At 42.5% G+C, this 14962-nt stretch overlaps 1 protein-coding gene across 1 annotated transcript; it reads left to right on the top strand.

Annotated features, from left to right (window-relative positions):
- The first annotated feature begins 10387 nt into the window (after window positions 1–10387).
- Window positions 10388–14962, top strand: dact2 (dishevelled-binding antagonist of beta-catenin 2). The gene is made up of 4 exons (XM_085297429.1): window positions 10388–10775; window positions 12029–12161; window positions 12259–12552; window positions 12649–14962. Exons 1-4 carry the CDS (start codon window positions 10503–10505, stop codon window positions 14535–14537), a joined length of 2589 nt encoding a protein of 862 aa, XP_085153555.1. The 5' UTR covers window positions 10388–10502; the 3' UTR covers window positions 14538–14962.

Genomic DNA, 14962 nt, shown 5'->3' on the forward strand with positions numbered 1-14962 from the left:
AGAGCTGAAGCAGGGGCTCACATTTTTCTATTTGTGTATAAGGGAGAGGGGAGTGGGGCAGTCGGGGGCACATTTGATGAATTCGACCATTCTGCGCGGACAGATGTATTGTAACGTTAGCCTAGGGGCATGAGCAGTTCTGTCACACTCCCCACAGGAGGGGATTCTGCAAATAAAGAGGCCCCTTAAAACTGCACACCTGCATGCTGCAGCATTTCAGCACTCAGCCTGTATAGCCTGTGGTTATGTTCCTATCAAGCCAGCAACAGATCTCAGCACAAACTCATCTCACGCAGATTTGATGCCAAAATCAGATTCCGATCGGACATGAGGGAGGTTTAGACAAGGCAGGTTTGGTTCTCCCGAGTTTGTCTTGTAACTTCATTGTGATGGCTTAAAGCAATGTCTGCTGGTGTTCCTGTGTACAAGAAGCAACATGCTCTGTCCCCCCGAAAGGAGGAGAGGAGATTTACTTGTTGTAGCTAAAAGAAGCTTCTATGTCCCTACCACCATTGTGATAAACATACATAAACAGCGAATGCAGGAGAAAGGACACAACAAATGACACGTAGCTCTCTTTAACAACAGAACTTCCCTTCACTGGATGGCGATAACAGAAGCTGGGTGGAAAACAAAACTTCCTCTCTTCACGAGCATTTGTGCAATAGAGAGACAGTGGATAAAAGCCTGTATTGTATACTTACACTTTTGATCAGTTTTTGAAATGTGATAGCGGCACACTGATTGTATTTGGCTTGACTTTTGACTCAGAACCACAAATGTGTGTCATGGTCAGGATTGTGCAGCTTCACACATTGTGTGTGTCTGTTAAAGTAAATTTCATACAGATTCAAATGGGCTAGCTGCCCTTCATAGTTTACAATAATTAATTCTGAACCAAATTCACAATTCGAAAATGTAAGCAGCTCACATTCATTTCTAATGTATTTTAAATTAGGTGGTCTGCGTTATTCTTCTTCACAATGCCCGTCTTCTGCCATCTGCACAGCCCCCAATCATTACAGCTTCATGCACTGAATGAATCACTGTGTACTTCATGGAATCACAGAATGATTACATTCAAAAGCCAAGGAGAAACGGCGAGAAACTACCCTAACCAATGTAGACAACTCAAACAGCAGGACAACTTGGAACAACTTGCAGACAGTTTACAGTGGAAAGTTTTTGTGACTGCTGGCTTATTGTGTTACCCATAGCCAATAATTTCTTGTTGATATCAGCCCCTCGCTGCCATTTTTCTAGTCTTTCCTAGACCTGAACAGAACATGTTTAATTTTTCAAATTTATTGCTAGTGGCTGATATTCGGACTAATATCAGAGAATTTGGGGGGTCAGAATCTTTTCTAATTTTTCTCATTAAACTGCTGTCAGGTGTTTAAGTGATGGCGTGATGAATCCTACAAATAAAATGCCACAGCAAATGCGCTCTAGTGTGAACGCTCAAAGCAGCCCGCATGCGCAAAAGAAGACGTCACACACAACTCGCTCTGTTTAGACCCAGAGCAAACTATATTGTTTGACTGATGGCCCTTAATATAAAGACTTCGGACTTCATGTTTCCCAATTTTTACTTTAAGTTATTTTGTTATTTACATAATAATGTAAATAACCTAATAATGATCCTTATTGCTGTTTTAGAGGAGCGGTGCTTCAAAGGATAGTTGCAGATTTCTGTCAGAATCTGCAGATTATGCAGTACAAATAAAATGTTAACGCTTCTCCAACGTTGTCTTCCCAGCAGTTTCACCGGATGGCCAGGAAGCGTTCACGATGTCTTCTCGGGCACTTCTCTGGCGCTGATAATTGGCGTCTGTCTTGTGTGAGTGACGTAAAAGACGGATTTAATGCGACTTGACCATTCACACAGCAGTCGCTTTCTGAAACATCGGATATGTATCGGATTCAGTACCACATACAAAAGTGACCCAGATCGGATTTGAAAATATCGGATTTGTGCCGTTCACACTGTCACACCATGATCGGATATGGGTCGCATAGGGTCAAAAAAATCGGATTTGATGCGCTTTCGCCTGCAGTGTGAACGTAGCCTTAAACACCAGATAAAATTAGGTGTTTGTTGCATACTGCTGACAACAAACTCGCAGAGTGCCCTCTAGTGGACAGCATCAGCACTCATAACATGGCTGAATGGTGTTTCTCCCATCTCTTCTTCAATTTTTTTCCATTTCATTTATTGGCAACTATGAATGTGGATACCGATAGATCAGTTAATGGCTAAAATCAAATGGTCTTCTGCAGTAGACTTGTAGCTACAAACAAGAGTCACATACAGGGTGCTCACTGCATTAATATCTGTTCGAATTTTAATTGCAAACCGTTCCATTGTTGTCAGCTCATTTCAATCTGGGCAGGAGTTGGACCAGAGAAGTGAGCTGTTGTTTCAACCACTACTGTTCAATTATCTTTGTTGGCAAAAAAGAAGAAATGTCAGTGACCTTCAGTCTCCACCTCGTTGCAAATCCTAAGGCTATTGCTCAACTCTGTCCAGAAGTAGCACCCCTACTACACTGTATATAAAAACATGCCGCTGTGTCATCGCCTATTGGTTTGTAGACTCCTGTTGTAAAACCTTATTTTAAGTATTTTTATTTAATCTTCTTTGTTCTTTCTTTCTTTAATTTAACTCTTTACTGAGACATTGTTTTTCCCCATGGACTCCTGTACCGTCTTTCTTTTTTCACAGCCAGAGGAGTCACCCCCTGCAGGCCTTTGGAAAAATTGGAAGTTTAGGTCACTTCTATGCTCACAGCACAGACCCTGGGACCAAATCTCTCTTTTATATACAGTTTATGGGAATAACAATCTTTTCAGCTGCAGCAATTGGAAAAAAGCAGAAAATTAAAGTGTCTGGTCTCTGCTGTTGTTTGGCTAGAAACAAAGCAAAGAGATGACAGCAAGGAAATATGTGGACTGTGTCATTGTGTGGTCTGTGTAAAACTATTTAATCTAATTTAAATCTAATTAGCAATAATAAAATTCTCTTTTTTATTAGCACGTGTGGAATTCAGTTTATTCCCTATGCTGCAGTCTGTGGAGTAGCATGGGTCTCCAGGGCACTGCAGACAGGGTTAGCTAAGTACGATGTCCAAGCCTTCCACTGCTCAGATGAATGTCTCCATGCCTATGAAAAGATACAGGCCATTTGAGACTCTCCATGATAAGTGTCCCTTGTATGGACTTTGACACTTTTACATTCATGCGTGAAATGTAACCATTCCCCTGGTAAATGATGTCTTTCAGACTAACGTCTTAATTCTGTTTTTCTCCTTCTGAAGCCCAAACAGACATGCATACTGTACACATAGGTACACATAAGTTATCTCAAATCTCTATAAAATATATGAGGGTGAGAGTGAAGCAGGTGTAAACATATAAATATGATTTTTTTTTTTAACTCCACATTTGTGCCGATTGTGCACAGCACACTGTGCCCCTTGACCAATCCCACTGAGGATACATAAGTGTGTGTGTGTGTGTGGGGGGGGGGGACTTTCCAAACAGCTTTCCCAGCTTGTCACACAAGAGGTATAGACCATCCAGTGGAACTTGGCTGAAAGCAGCACACTGCATTCAAAAGGTAAGGCAATACTAAATCAGTTAATTTAGACTGATGTCTTTATGATTTGCAGGAGTACAGCGTGGAAGCCAGTCTCCTTCACTTGCTGAATAAACAAAAATTTGCTCAACCCAAATAAAATTTGATGAGGAGATAATTTTGCAAGCCTGCAGTATAAAGGTCTCTCTCTTGTGCGGGGTTTCTGCACTCAGAGGGCAAATCAAATGAAAGTCTAAAGAGTTAGTTCAGCACACAAGACAAGATGATAGAGAGCGATACCATCAGTCCGGTCCAACACTGGAGATACGCCCATGCGCCCCCAAGATTTATTTTGTACCTTTCAAAATTAAATTATCCTCCGGGTCTTCTTAAACTATGACATCTTTACAAACCTCATATAAGCTTTTCAGGATTTAAATGCTCTACCTGAGGGAACCCGTGTTATGCCTGCTTTAATGAATATCTCTCTTTATTATTTAAATAAATGTCCCGATTGAGTAATGAAACTAACCCAAAGGAGAATTCTAACAATATTAGACAGGCCATTCAATATGTTTTATCGTGGACAACTCGTGGCTAAAAACCCACACACACACACACAAACCTCTAATCTGGGATTTCATCAAGAGACAAAATCTTGGATCTGCTCCGCTGGCAATGAATTGGAAACTTACATGGTGGATTGCGTAGTGACTGTCTGATCTTTGCTCTTAAGTCAGTAACTGTAGACACAAGCAGAACATATCTCAAATACCTTGTAAAAAACAAAAATTCCTGGGAACTGTTCTGAGTGTGGTCAGTAACATAAATTGGATCAACAAATGTCAGTTCTGCTTTCTGTTTTGGAACTTTGAGAGCAATGAATTCCCAGGCAGCCCGCTGGAATTCCTGACATGTCTCATGGGCGAGATCGAGTTGGATCTCTTTAGATTAAAAATCACTTGAGGCATTAAAAGTAAGCCAACAGTTTCATAACATACAAAACCGCAGCAGAGAGCGATTCTACCGCCAGCCTTTCTTTTAAGAGCACATATATGTGCAAGAAGCTGCAGATGAAGGACAGATGCATTAACTTTCCCAGTAAAACTCACTTTGGACATAAAATCTAATGCCATAATCTCTCTAAGTAACTCTAGTGAAGGAAGGAGACTGGTGAGCAGCCGCGTGTTAACATCAAAAAAGCAGTTTTCGCCATGTGAGGTTCTACAAGACTCATTCATTCAGTGCAGCGAGTGATACTCGTGTTGTGGTGGCCAGAGGTGGCAAAGCAAGGGAGGCTCTGTTGTCAGATACAAGGGGCCACTTTGATCTCTGAAAGTCCCCATCTTTGGCTTTGTTACCTGGATTGTCAATTAGTGAGCCTTCATGGGAATCCCCTGACAAGATCAACAGTACACAGAAAGATGTGACAATACAACAAGGCCAGGAAATAACTTAAAATCAGCAACTCCCTTCAGAGGAATTCTGCTTCTTTTTTAAGCCAGTGTCTTGTCTATGATATCAGATTTTCATCTTTTGAAGTTAAAAGGTCAAAATGCCTACATGTAAAAAGCTTTTTTTTCCATGTACACAGAGCTAACAATGGATCCACTCCTGTCCTCCTCCTCTCACCCTCCCACATATGACAGCACCTAATGTTTACCCCTTCCATCACGCGCATCCTGTTTGTGGCATCATCGTCTGCTGCTTTGTTTCTGAAATCTACCTGAGCATGTAGAAAACACTCGTCCTGTCTTGGCTGTTTTCAAGAAGTGTCACGAATACCATAAAAGGGATCCGCACCCATGTGCTTTTGTCTGTTTTATCATACCTTAAGTGTGTGGAAAAAGTGGGAGGATGGAAAATATGCTGATAAATGCAGCACGCAAAAAAAAGGCACACAAAGATAGATATTTTTGGACTTGGCCTGGCAAAGTAGTTAAATGTGCTTTTGGAAGTCCAAGTGGAAGAGGATAAGAAACTAGGTACGTACTTGCCTGCTAAAGGGGGGACATTTTTGGAGCAGTACCCCAAGTGATGTCACATTGGAGGAAGTGCTTTGAAGGCGATGAGGGCACAGCTACATCCAGGCATCACAAAGCAGTGTTTTATTCCAGCACCATCACAAGGACATGACGCTATCCCTGTAAGGAGTGGGCTTCACAATGCACTGTATATGTTTGCTATAATGTGAGCATCTTGATGGGGGTCCTGCCAAAGTGTTCTATCAAAGTGATGCGGATGTGTTTGTGCAATCAGAGGTTGGTAAACAAATGATTTTAGCTTTGTATCTTAAAAATAATCTTCATGTTTCACGATCCGCTACATAGTGAAGGAGTGACATGGCTTTATTTTTCCATCCAGGATCAGAATTCCAGGTGAGAGCGATAATGCCACGTCCATAAAAGTGTATGCACCAACAATATAGCAAAGTGTAAAAAGGATTCTCACATAAATTGAGAAGTTGTGTAACACCACCCTCTAGTGTCTGGTGTCTTCATTTTTTTTAAGCCATGTTGTTGTTAGTCAAGCTTTCTTAATCCCATGTAGCATGCATGTGGGTATGTGTAAGTATGGGTGGAGTTAGAGTTGATTAATGTGTCATTAATGAATTAAAAATTGAAATGAACAGATAAATAGTTTATTAAATGTTAAAATGAAATAAATTAATATTTGATTAACTGTGTATATATTTAACTAATTAATTAATTTACTCGTTTTTTTCTCAAATGTTCTGCGAGTCATACTGTTAGGAGTCTACTAACATTTCCATGATAGAACAAGGCTGCAACCTTTGTACACTATATAAGGCAAAGAACTAATTAGCCTCATTAGCCTCATTTTGTTTTCATTCTGAGGCTTGTTTTATTAGCACTTACAAACATTTATTTTCAATTCGGGCAGCCTGATTTTCCACCTGTGATTCAGTGTGAACAGCAGCAATGTCCAGTCATAGTAAAAACACATTACACCTGCTTTTAACGCTGCCCAAACTGATGGACTACAAGAATTGCTTGTTTTAAATCATTCCTGATATTTCATTGAAGGGCCACAAATGCCAAAATGAATTAAATAAATTTGTCATTAAATAATAATGTAAATATATCATTAATGAATTACAATTGGAAACTAATTAACTAATGTTGGAAATAATTGCTTATATATTCCATGTCCTCGTCGCTAGTCTTGGTAGCTGGGGATTGGCCCGCAAGGGTCTCTGCCCCCTTCCACCGCAAAGCATACAATGTGTGCGGGTGGTGGGCAACAGGAGGGTGAGCACATGTCCCTTTTTTTGGGCTATGCCATGGACTGAGGCCCGGCCATCAGACGCTCACCCTTGGGCACCCTCCCCGTGCCTGGCTCCAGGACAGGGCCCTGCTATCCCAGGCAGTGTGAACTGTGGCCAATTTACCACGGGAGACCCTACCAGAGGACAAAAAGCCCCCAACAACAAAGCCCCTGGGATCCCTGGAACACACAAACCCCTCCACCACAATAAGGTAGCAATTGATGGTGTAAAAGCAAAGCTCTCAATTTACCAGTCGAGCTACATCCCTACCCTTAGAGCTTTGGGTACTGACCGAAAGAAAAAAGATCGCCCATACAAGCGGTGGAAATGAGTTTTCTCCGAAGGGTGAGGAGTTCAGCCATCCGGGAGGGGCTCAGAGTAGAGCCGCTGTTCCTCCACATCGAAAGGAGCTAGTTGAGGTCATTTGGGCATCTGACAAGGATGCCTCCTGGGTGAGGTGTTCCAGGTATGTCCCACCAGGAGGAGGCCCGGAGGCAGACCCAGGACACGTGGAGAGATTATATCTCTCGGCTGGCCTGGGAACACTTTGGTTTCCCCGCGATCAGGCCCCAGATAAGCGAAAGAAAATGGATGGATGTTTATATAATTTCATTATTGGCCCTCTATCTTTTCTTATTGTGGCATTGAGTTAATGCACACCTGAATGCTCCAGATCAGCAAACTGCCAAAATTTTGCTCACGCTTGATGATGATCAGTCAATCAAGCACTGCTCATTTGACTAGCAGTAAATAGATGCTACTTATTCTGTTATCCCTATAAAAGCAGTGACGATGTACTTATTTTTTCCACACAATGTATCTTCATTTCGGTGTAGTTTTTGTTAAATAAATAAATGTATATTATTTATCTAATTGTAAATGAACAGTCGCATGCCGCCCCCCATAGCATGAAGCGGTGGCTCAGTAATTTTCTGTCATTTATTTCTTATCTGATTTCTGGCAAAAATCAAGTAGGTTGTTTTTCTTAGTTATTGAAACAGCAGCTGAGTCTTTCTTTCTTCTTAACTGAGGCAATGAGGCCTGCAGTTCTTTGGATTTTGTTCTGGGGTCTTTTGTGACCCCTTGGATGAGACATCACTGCAGTCTTAGGGGGTAATTTTGGTCAGCCGGCCACTCCCGGGAAAGTTCACCACCGTTCCATGTTTTTGCTGTTTGTGGATAATGGCTCTCACCATGTTTTGTTGCAGAAATGGATTTATAACCTTTTATTTTTATTTTTATTTATTTTTATTTAACCTTTATTTAACCAGGAATGTCCCGTTGAGATCAAAGACCTCTTTTTCAAGATTATTACTTTGTTTCTCATTTGTTTCTGAATTTCCTCTGATTGCAGCATGATGACTGCCTTTTAAGGCAGGTCCAATTCAAGTTTCTTGATCGAGAACGATATGTACGATATGCAGTTGTCTAAGCATTTCACTGCATATCGTACTGTGTATGACTGTGTACGTGACAAATAAAATTTGAATTTGAATTTGAACAGGTGTGGCAGTAACCAGGCCTGCGTGTGGCTGGAGAAATTGAAATCAGCTTTCCAAAGATGCGATACGCCACAATTAATTTATGTTGTTTAATGATCTGAAATATTTAAGTGTGACAAACACACAAAAAATTGAGAGAATTCAACGTTGTAAATACACCCTTTTAAGTGCTATTGACGCTCAAGTGCCATGGAGGAAAAGACATCAGTAATGACCTTAAAGAAGTAATAGTTGCTACCAACCTGACTGGGAAGTGAGTATAAGGCCATTTTCAAAAAATGCCAATTCCATGATTCTGCAGTGAGGAAGATTATTCACAAGTGGAAAACATTCAGTCATCGAGTTGACCATGAACTCTGCTGTATACCAAAGTATATTAGAGTCAAATGTGAGGCCATCTGCCTGACAGCTAAAGTGTGGTTAACACTGGGCCATGCACCACAACACTGATCCCAAGCACAGCAGCAATCGACAACAATCCCAGACCTCTGGGGCGGGACCTTAAGAGAGCTGTGTATATACAAATGTCCTCAAACCTCACTGACCTCAGCAATTTTGTAAAGAAGAGTGGGTCAAAATTCCTCCACAACAAGGTGAGACACTGATAAAGCCACACAGAAAACTCTTTTTGTTAAATAAAAAATGATAGTGTAACTTGGCATGTGTTGTTGTTCATGTGAGGTTGTAATTGCTTAATTTAAAACCTGGTTAGAAAGAGATAATTGTTATTATGTCCTGATACATGAAAGCTTGAGTTTTCTTCCTTTTTACTGTGACTGTATATGTAAATTCATCCGATAAGGCACAACATTTTCATTTTTTACTCAAAAGTAGATACTGTGGAGTTTATCTTCATAGAATGGTTTTATTTGAAGTTGTGCTTTCCAATGTTTCGGGTGTGTAGATTTGTTCCAATCGTTGACTCTATTAACTTTGGCTTTTTTTCACCCATTAAATATATGTATAAACTACACTGTATGTAATTGGTGGGCATTCCACGTGATTCATATTATATCAAATAAACTTTATTTGTACAACATGAACTGACAACAAGAGTTGCCCCAAGTTGCTTTATATTGTTAGACCCTACAATATCAGTACTGTCTCATCAAAAATCATTGTCTTTCTTTTCAGTTCTGTATACATTTTCTCATAGTTTATCCATAGTCATCACCACCTTCCCACTTTGTGCTGCTACACTTAGTGACACGAGGTAGGTGAGGCATTGCTTGTCATTCTTAAATGCTGTGTCGTTATAATCCCTTAATAAAATGCAGTTTAATTTCTAAAAGCCTAAATTGAGTTTATTAGTCATTTTCTTAGCTTAAAGCAGCTGTTTTTAACTCATTATAGAGATGATGAGTTTAAAAAAAATAGCCAGTGTCATAAACTGTATCTTTCTGTTCAACCACACGATGGAGCTGTTTATCTGTCATTGGTCTATATCAACTGGCCAGTCTCTTTTATTGCATTTGTTTAATCTTTAATCCATTTCCAAAATAATAACAATAAAAACAAAAATGAACAACTATGATTTGTGTGAGTTTTAACCCGATGAAGATTATATTGAAGAAGACTTTTTTCAAAAGCGCCATCGAGATCACACCAATTTAAAGATGAACTTTCTGCCTCAAACTTGTTGAATTTCACGCCTCTGATGGGATTAAATGCGTTGTCTCGTGACTACAGAAATACTTGTCGTTTTTATTCACATGTCTACTTTCCCTGAAAACATTGGCAGATGTCCACAAAGATGATTCCGGATCTTTGTTTTGCTCCGCTACTGGAGAGATTAATAGCAACAAAAGAATGATGGAAATCGCATAATAAAGTGTCTGCGGTATCTTGTGGTAATACGCAGATGAACTTTGCGCATGCCTGGGCAGCTTCAGTCAACGAGGACTTGAATGGGGAGGATTAGAACCAGATGTTTATTGGGACCGACGTGCCAGCCAATAAGGAGGAGGACCGTTTTGTCTGTGGGAGGAGCTTAGTCTCTATTCTCTACTCAAAATTTATTCTAACAGGTAGTTTAAAATCCAAACAGCACAACAAGAGCCGGGGGAGAAGGGAAGCGGTTATCCTTAACGGCATTGTGTTTCTGGATGTTCCCGGGCGGCGCTGATCATTCAGCATGCTGAGCAGGAAGGGCTCTTGTATGGGGATGTTGAGCGCAGCAGCCGTAGTGGACCGCAGCAGGGTCGGAGAGAGGCTGCAGGCTGCTCTGGCAGGGCTGCACGAGCTGCAGCTTCTCCGGGACAGACAGAGCGATATGGTGAACTGGGCGCTGAGAGTCGACCAAGAAGAACCGGTCACTTCGGTCAATGCAGACTCAGAAGGTGCGCGGCTCATGGGGGCCGAGGAGCAGCGACTGGAGGCGACCCTGACAGCCCTGAAGCAACAGCTGGTAAGATATCATTTCATTAAAAATCTATAAAGAATAAAAACAACAGAATCTTTTGTGATACTATGCTTATGCACAGCTTGATGCTGTCATGATATTTTATTGCAGTTTTCATTAAATATTAGAGAGCTTCACTGTGCTCACATTTATTTATTTATTATTTATTTTTAATAAACAGTTTATTTGTATAGAAGGGGTTTCCGTCAGCTGATGCTCATGTGCAGTCCGCCTTCAATTATTACCAGACACACTTTTATGTCCTCAGCTGGGGGTAGGAAGTAGGATGGGTGTCATAAATCAAGGTTCACTGCAGGACCCGAGGACTTTTTAGCTGTGTGTGCGCGCGCACTTGGTGCACGAGGACCGCAGGGGGTCAAACCTCAATCATTAACCACTAATGCTGGGAAATTTTAAAAAAAAAAGGAACTTTTGCTGTGGATAAGAATCAAGGGAGTCTTGTTCATCAGAGGAGTTGTGGAGACAGAGAGCTCTGTGGAGTTTTCCATGACAAGCTTTTTCCATGCAGGCTGCTGTTATAAGCATTTTAAAGGAAGTGCAAGGGATTAGGGTGCTATACTTGACATGCAGCACTGGTCAAATGCATCAGACAGCATAAGGTTTAAATTGCGTTTTGCAATCATGCTGATAACCACTGGGAGTTTTCCAAGAATGGTCTCAGTTTAAATAGAAACCAGATGATCTAACGTGATCTTCCAAGAGAATGTAGCATTCATAAAATAGTGTGTTTGCAGGCACTGACTCCAGAGATTTCACTTTAAGAACCACTGTAACAGTAAATACCCCACTCAAGCTGCAAAGTAAGCAGTGCTTCGCCCCAACCCCCAAGCTTTCCTCCTGTAGTAGTTTACACAATGGCCAGCCCCTCGCTGTGGGGGAGAAATGAGTTATCCACCACTGCTTCTTCCATGCTCCCCCATGTCCTGCTGGGGTTAATCATCAGCCACAGCTGAGTCGCTTTTGTTTTTCTGATGGTTCTACATTAGAGCTTCTTTTATCTAAACAACAGACCTAATCTTAATGGAATTACAGCATTACTTACATAGACTTTGACTTTTAAGACCAATTTTCCTGTTCAGAGACTGGCACAAAGAAACTCTGAGTGAAATCCTTGTTTGCATGGGAAGCTTTACTGTGTAGCTTAGAAATCTTCTACCTTTCTAAGGAAATCTTTTTAGAGACGGTCTTTGTTCTAGGGTGTACCACTCACACTTTTGTATGTGTTGCCTGTTTTTCAGTCTCGTCTTCGAAAGCAGGATGTGGGCCTGAAGACTCACTTGCAGCAGCTGGACCAGCAGATCAGTGAGCTGAAGCTGGATGTGAGCAAGGCCTCCACGGAGCAGCTGGAGAGTGACAGCAGGCCAAGTTCGGGTGTGGTGGCACACTATATTAAAGCATACACCCAACCTACTACACATACTCTTAAATACTGAGAAGATCCTCATTGAATTGTTCGTTTTCTTTCAAGGTTTCTATGAGCTCAGTGATGGCGGCTCTTGCTCCCTGTCAAACTCGTGCAATTCAGTGTACAGCGAGAGCCTGTCATCTTCACAAACAAGCCTTCTCCTCGCTCCCATCAGCCCTTCTAATTGTCACGTTAGCCCTCCACCACCACAAGTTGATGTATGCCGCCGACGTTCTGCTGATGAGAGCACTACCCAGCCTAACCCTCCGCGGGGTTCAGGCCTTCATCTGGGCAGCAGCAGGATCCGAGCAAGCGCTACAGGCTCCGAACAGGCGCGGCCAAGACCTGTGTCAACTGGTAACGACATCTCTTAATTTTTTATTAAGACAGTCTTTCTTCTTGTAAAAGGAGCCTGAGCTTTGGAAAGTTAATGTCTGTTTTTGTTTCCATCAGGTGATCTTGACAGAATGCTGGCTCAAGTTCCAGGCTACTACAAGTCTGCGGATGCAAAGAAACCCCCAATGTGTCCAAATCTTAAGACCTCCACAGGGGACCCGAAGTTTCAGCGCAATCTGGAGTCCCGCATTGGGACTGAAAAGTACCACTATCCCAGCCCCCTGCACGCGGTGGCTCTCCAGAGTCCCATCTTTTCCAATGGGGGTGAAGCAAGCATGTATGGACTACTAGAGGGTCAAGGACCCCCAGGAAACAATTACAACACCCTAGAAAAGCCCTATGAGACAAAGACACTGACACATTACATTGACAACCTTCTCCAGCGCAGTCTGAGCAAAATCCAGAGTGATGCAGGAAGTCGAACTCTGGAGAAACACAGTGACTATTGCAGGAAACCCATTGAAGATAAAAGTGTTTTTTCTGAAGTGGCTCAGAAAGAGGTGCTTATGCTGCAGCCTCCTCCAACTAAGATGACAAACATCATTCCATTAGACTTCACAGAGAAGAGACACTGCATGGCATACTCCAGCCAAGAGCTGGTCAGTATTGCAGACCATAAGCAGTCGGTGAGAGGCCCACAGGTGCCACAGCAGTACTCCTATCCTGCTGCCATAAAGGAGTACAGCTCTGATGAGGTCACCTATTCATCGCTGAAGAGAAATGATAAACCACAAGAAAGGTATGGCAGTGTAGCAAAGAGCCTTTCTGACAAACGATGTGGAGAAAATCCAGAGCCAAGGCCGCAAGATAGGAAGGATCACAGGCAAAGACCGGTGATGACCCATAGCTCTAGTGCAGAGGAAAGTCAAGGCTTTGAGGTTCATAGCAGTCACACAGCTTCACCTGAGTTTGTCCATGCCAAATTTGTGCCTGCAGGATCTCAGAAGGTCAAAGTTAGGCAGGCAGATCGTAAAAGCAAGGCTTTGAAACTGAAAAGGAAAACCAACGAGAAGCCTCGAGCTGCGAGGCACCAAAACTTTGACTCCTTCTGTGAGAGGACCAGAGAGATGAGCACTGGAAGAAAGGGAGACCACAGAAGATCGGGAAAGGGGAAAGCGACCCAGAAAAATCCCACCTGTCAAACAGAGGGATACAGACAGGGTTCAGGCTCAGACTCCAGCCTCTACAGTCCTGGACTCATGTCTGCCCACAAGACCCACCCAAAGTCGCATCCCAGCCATGTGGTTACAAAGTCCAGCAAAAGCCCCAGACTGCAGTCTCTGGAGTATGAGCAGCCTGTAGAGCAGAGGAAGAAGAGGCAGATGACTGCCAAATGGCCTTCTGATGCGGACATGTTCCTGGCTTCGTGTGGTCAGCGTCTGAGGTCAAAAGAGCCCCACGCTCTGGCACCAGGGAGCATGCAGATGGTCTGGAGTATGAGTGCCAAGCCAGGCCAGTGGATACGACCTGCACTCCCCTTCCAGTCCTCCGTGTCTTCTAGCTCTTTTCTCCACAGTCTTAATGCCAAATACCCTCCAGCACCCTTTCACGTTACCAGTCACTACCCCCCAAGGTGTGAGTCTGAGTATTCAGCTGAATGCGCCTCACTGTTTCACTCCACCATCGCTGAAAGCAGCGAGGGAGAGATGAGCGATAACACCACCAACCGCTTCGGAGATAGCGAGTCCAGCCAAAGCTTCCAATCCTTCTCAGACTCCGACAGCAGCCTGTCTCTGTACGAGGGAGAGCAGGCAGAAAGCCACGATGAGGAGGGAAGCATGGTGTGGGCTGAGGCTGCGCTGGGACCCACCGCAGCTGGAAGGCCCCTCAAGCAGCTCCCACCCCGCCCCGAGCCCGCAGCCTGCCGCATCAAAGCTTCCAGAGCCCTGAAGAAGAAGATTCGTCGGTTCCAGCCAGCCTCCTTAAAGGTCATGACCCTGGTGTAGAAGAGTTTCCTCCAGGCACAATGAGAATTCCTGGGGAAAACACAGAGAGCTTTAGCCTCCCAGAACTGTTAAGATCTAATGCAGTCTATTGTAAGAAAACCCCTAATTCAAGTTGGATCGCATTTGTGCACTGAGTGTGTAATTACTATGACAAAAAACACAGAAAAAAAAACAACAATGTATGAATGAATCTGAAAGTGTAAAAAAATCACTGTATGTACTGCATGTATAAAAATGCAACCTTTACACTTAATTATTTTAAAATACATATTGCTATAATGGAATTTTCTCATAGCTTGCAGCTGCATTGAACAATTTCATTTCTCTGTCTTATAACTGTCTGTACATGAGAAATAAATCTTGTTTAGTTACCATTTTACTTTCACTTTGCTGATTGCTTATAGTTAATCATCTTATTTGAATAA

Source organism: Mchenga conophoros, linkage group LG13 (genome assembly GCF_057382185.1).
Source record: "Mchenga conophoros isolate Kocher_MC1m ecotype Shallow Benthic linkage group LG13, M_conophoros_male_GT1.1, whole genome shotgun sequence".
In the NCBI taxonomy this organism is placed as follows: domain Eukaryota; kingdom Metazoa; phylum Chordata; class Actinopteri; order Cichliformes; family Cichlidae; genus Mchenga; species Mchenga conophoros.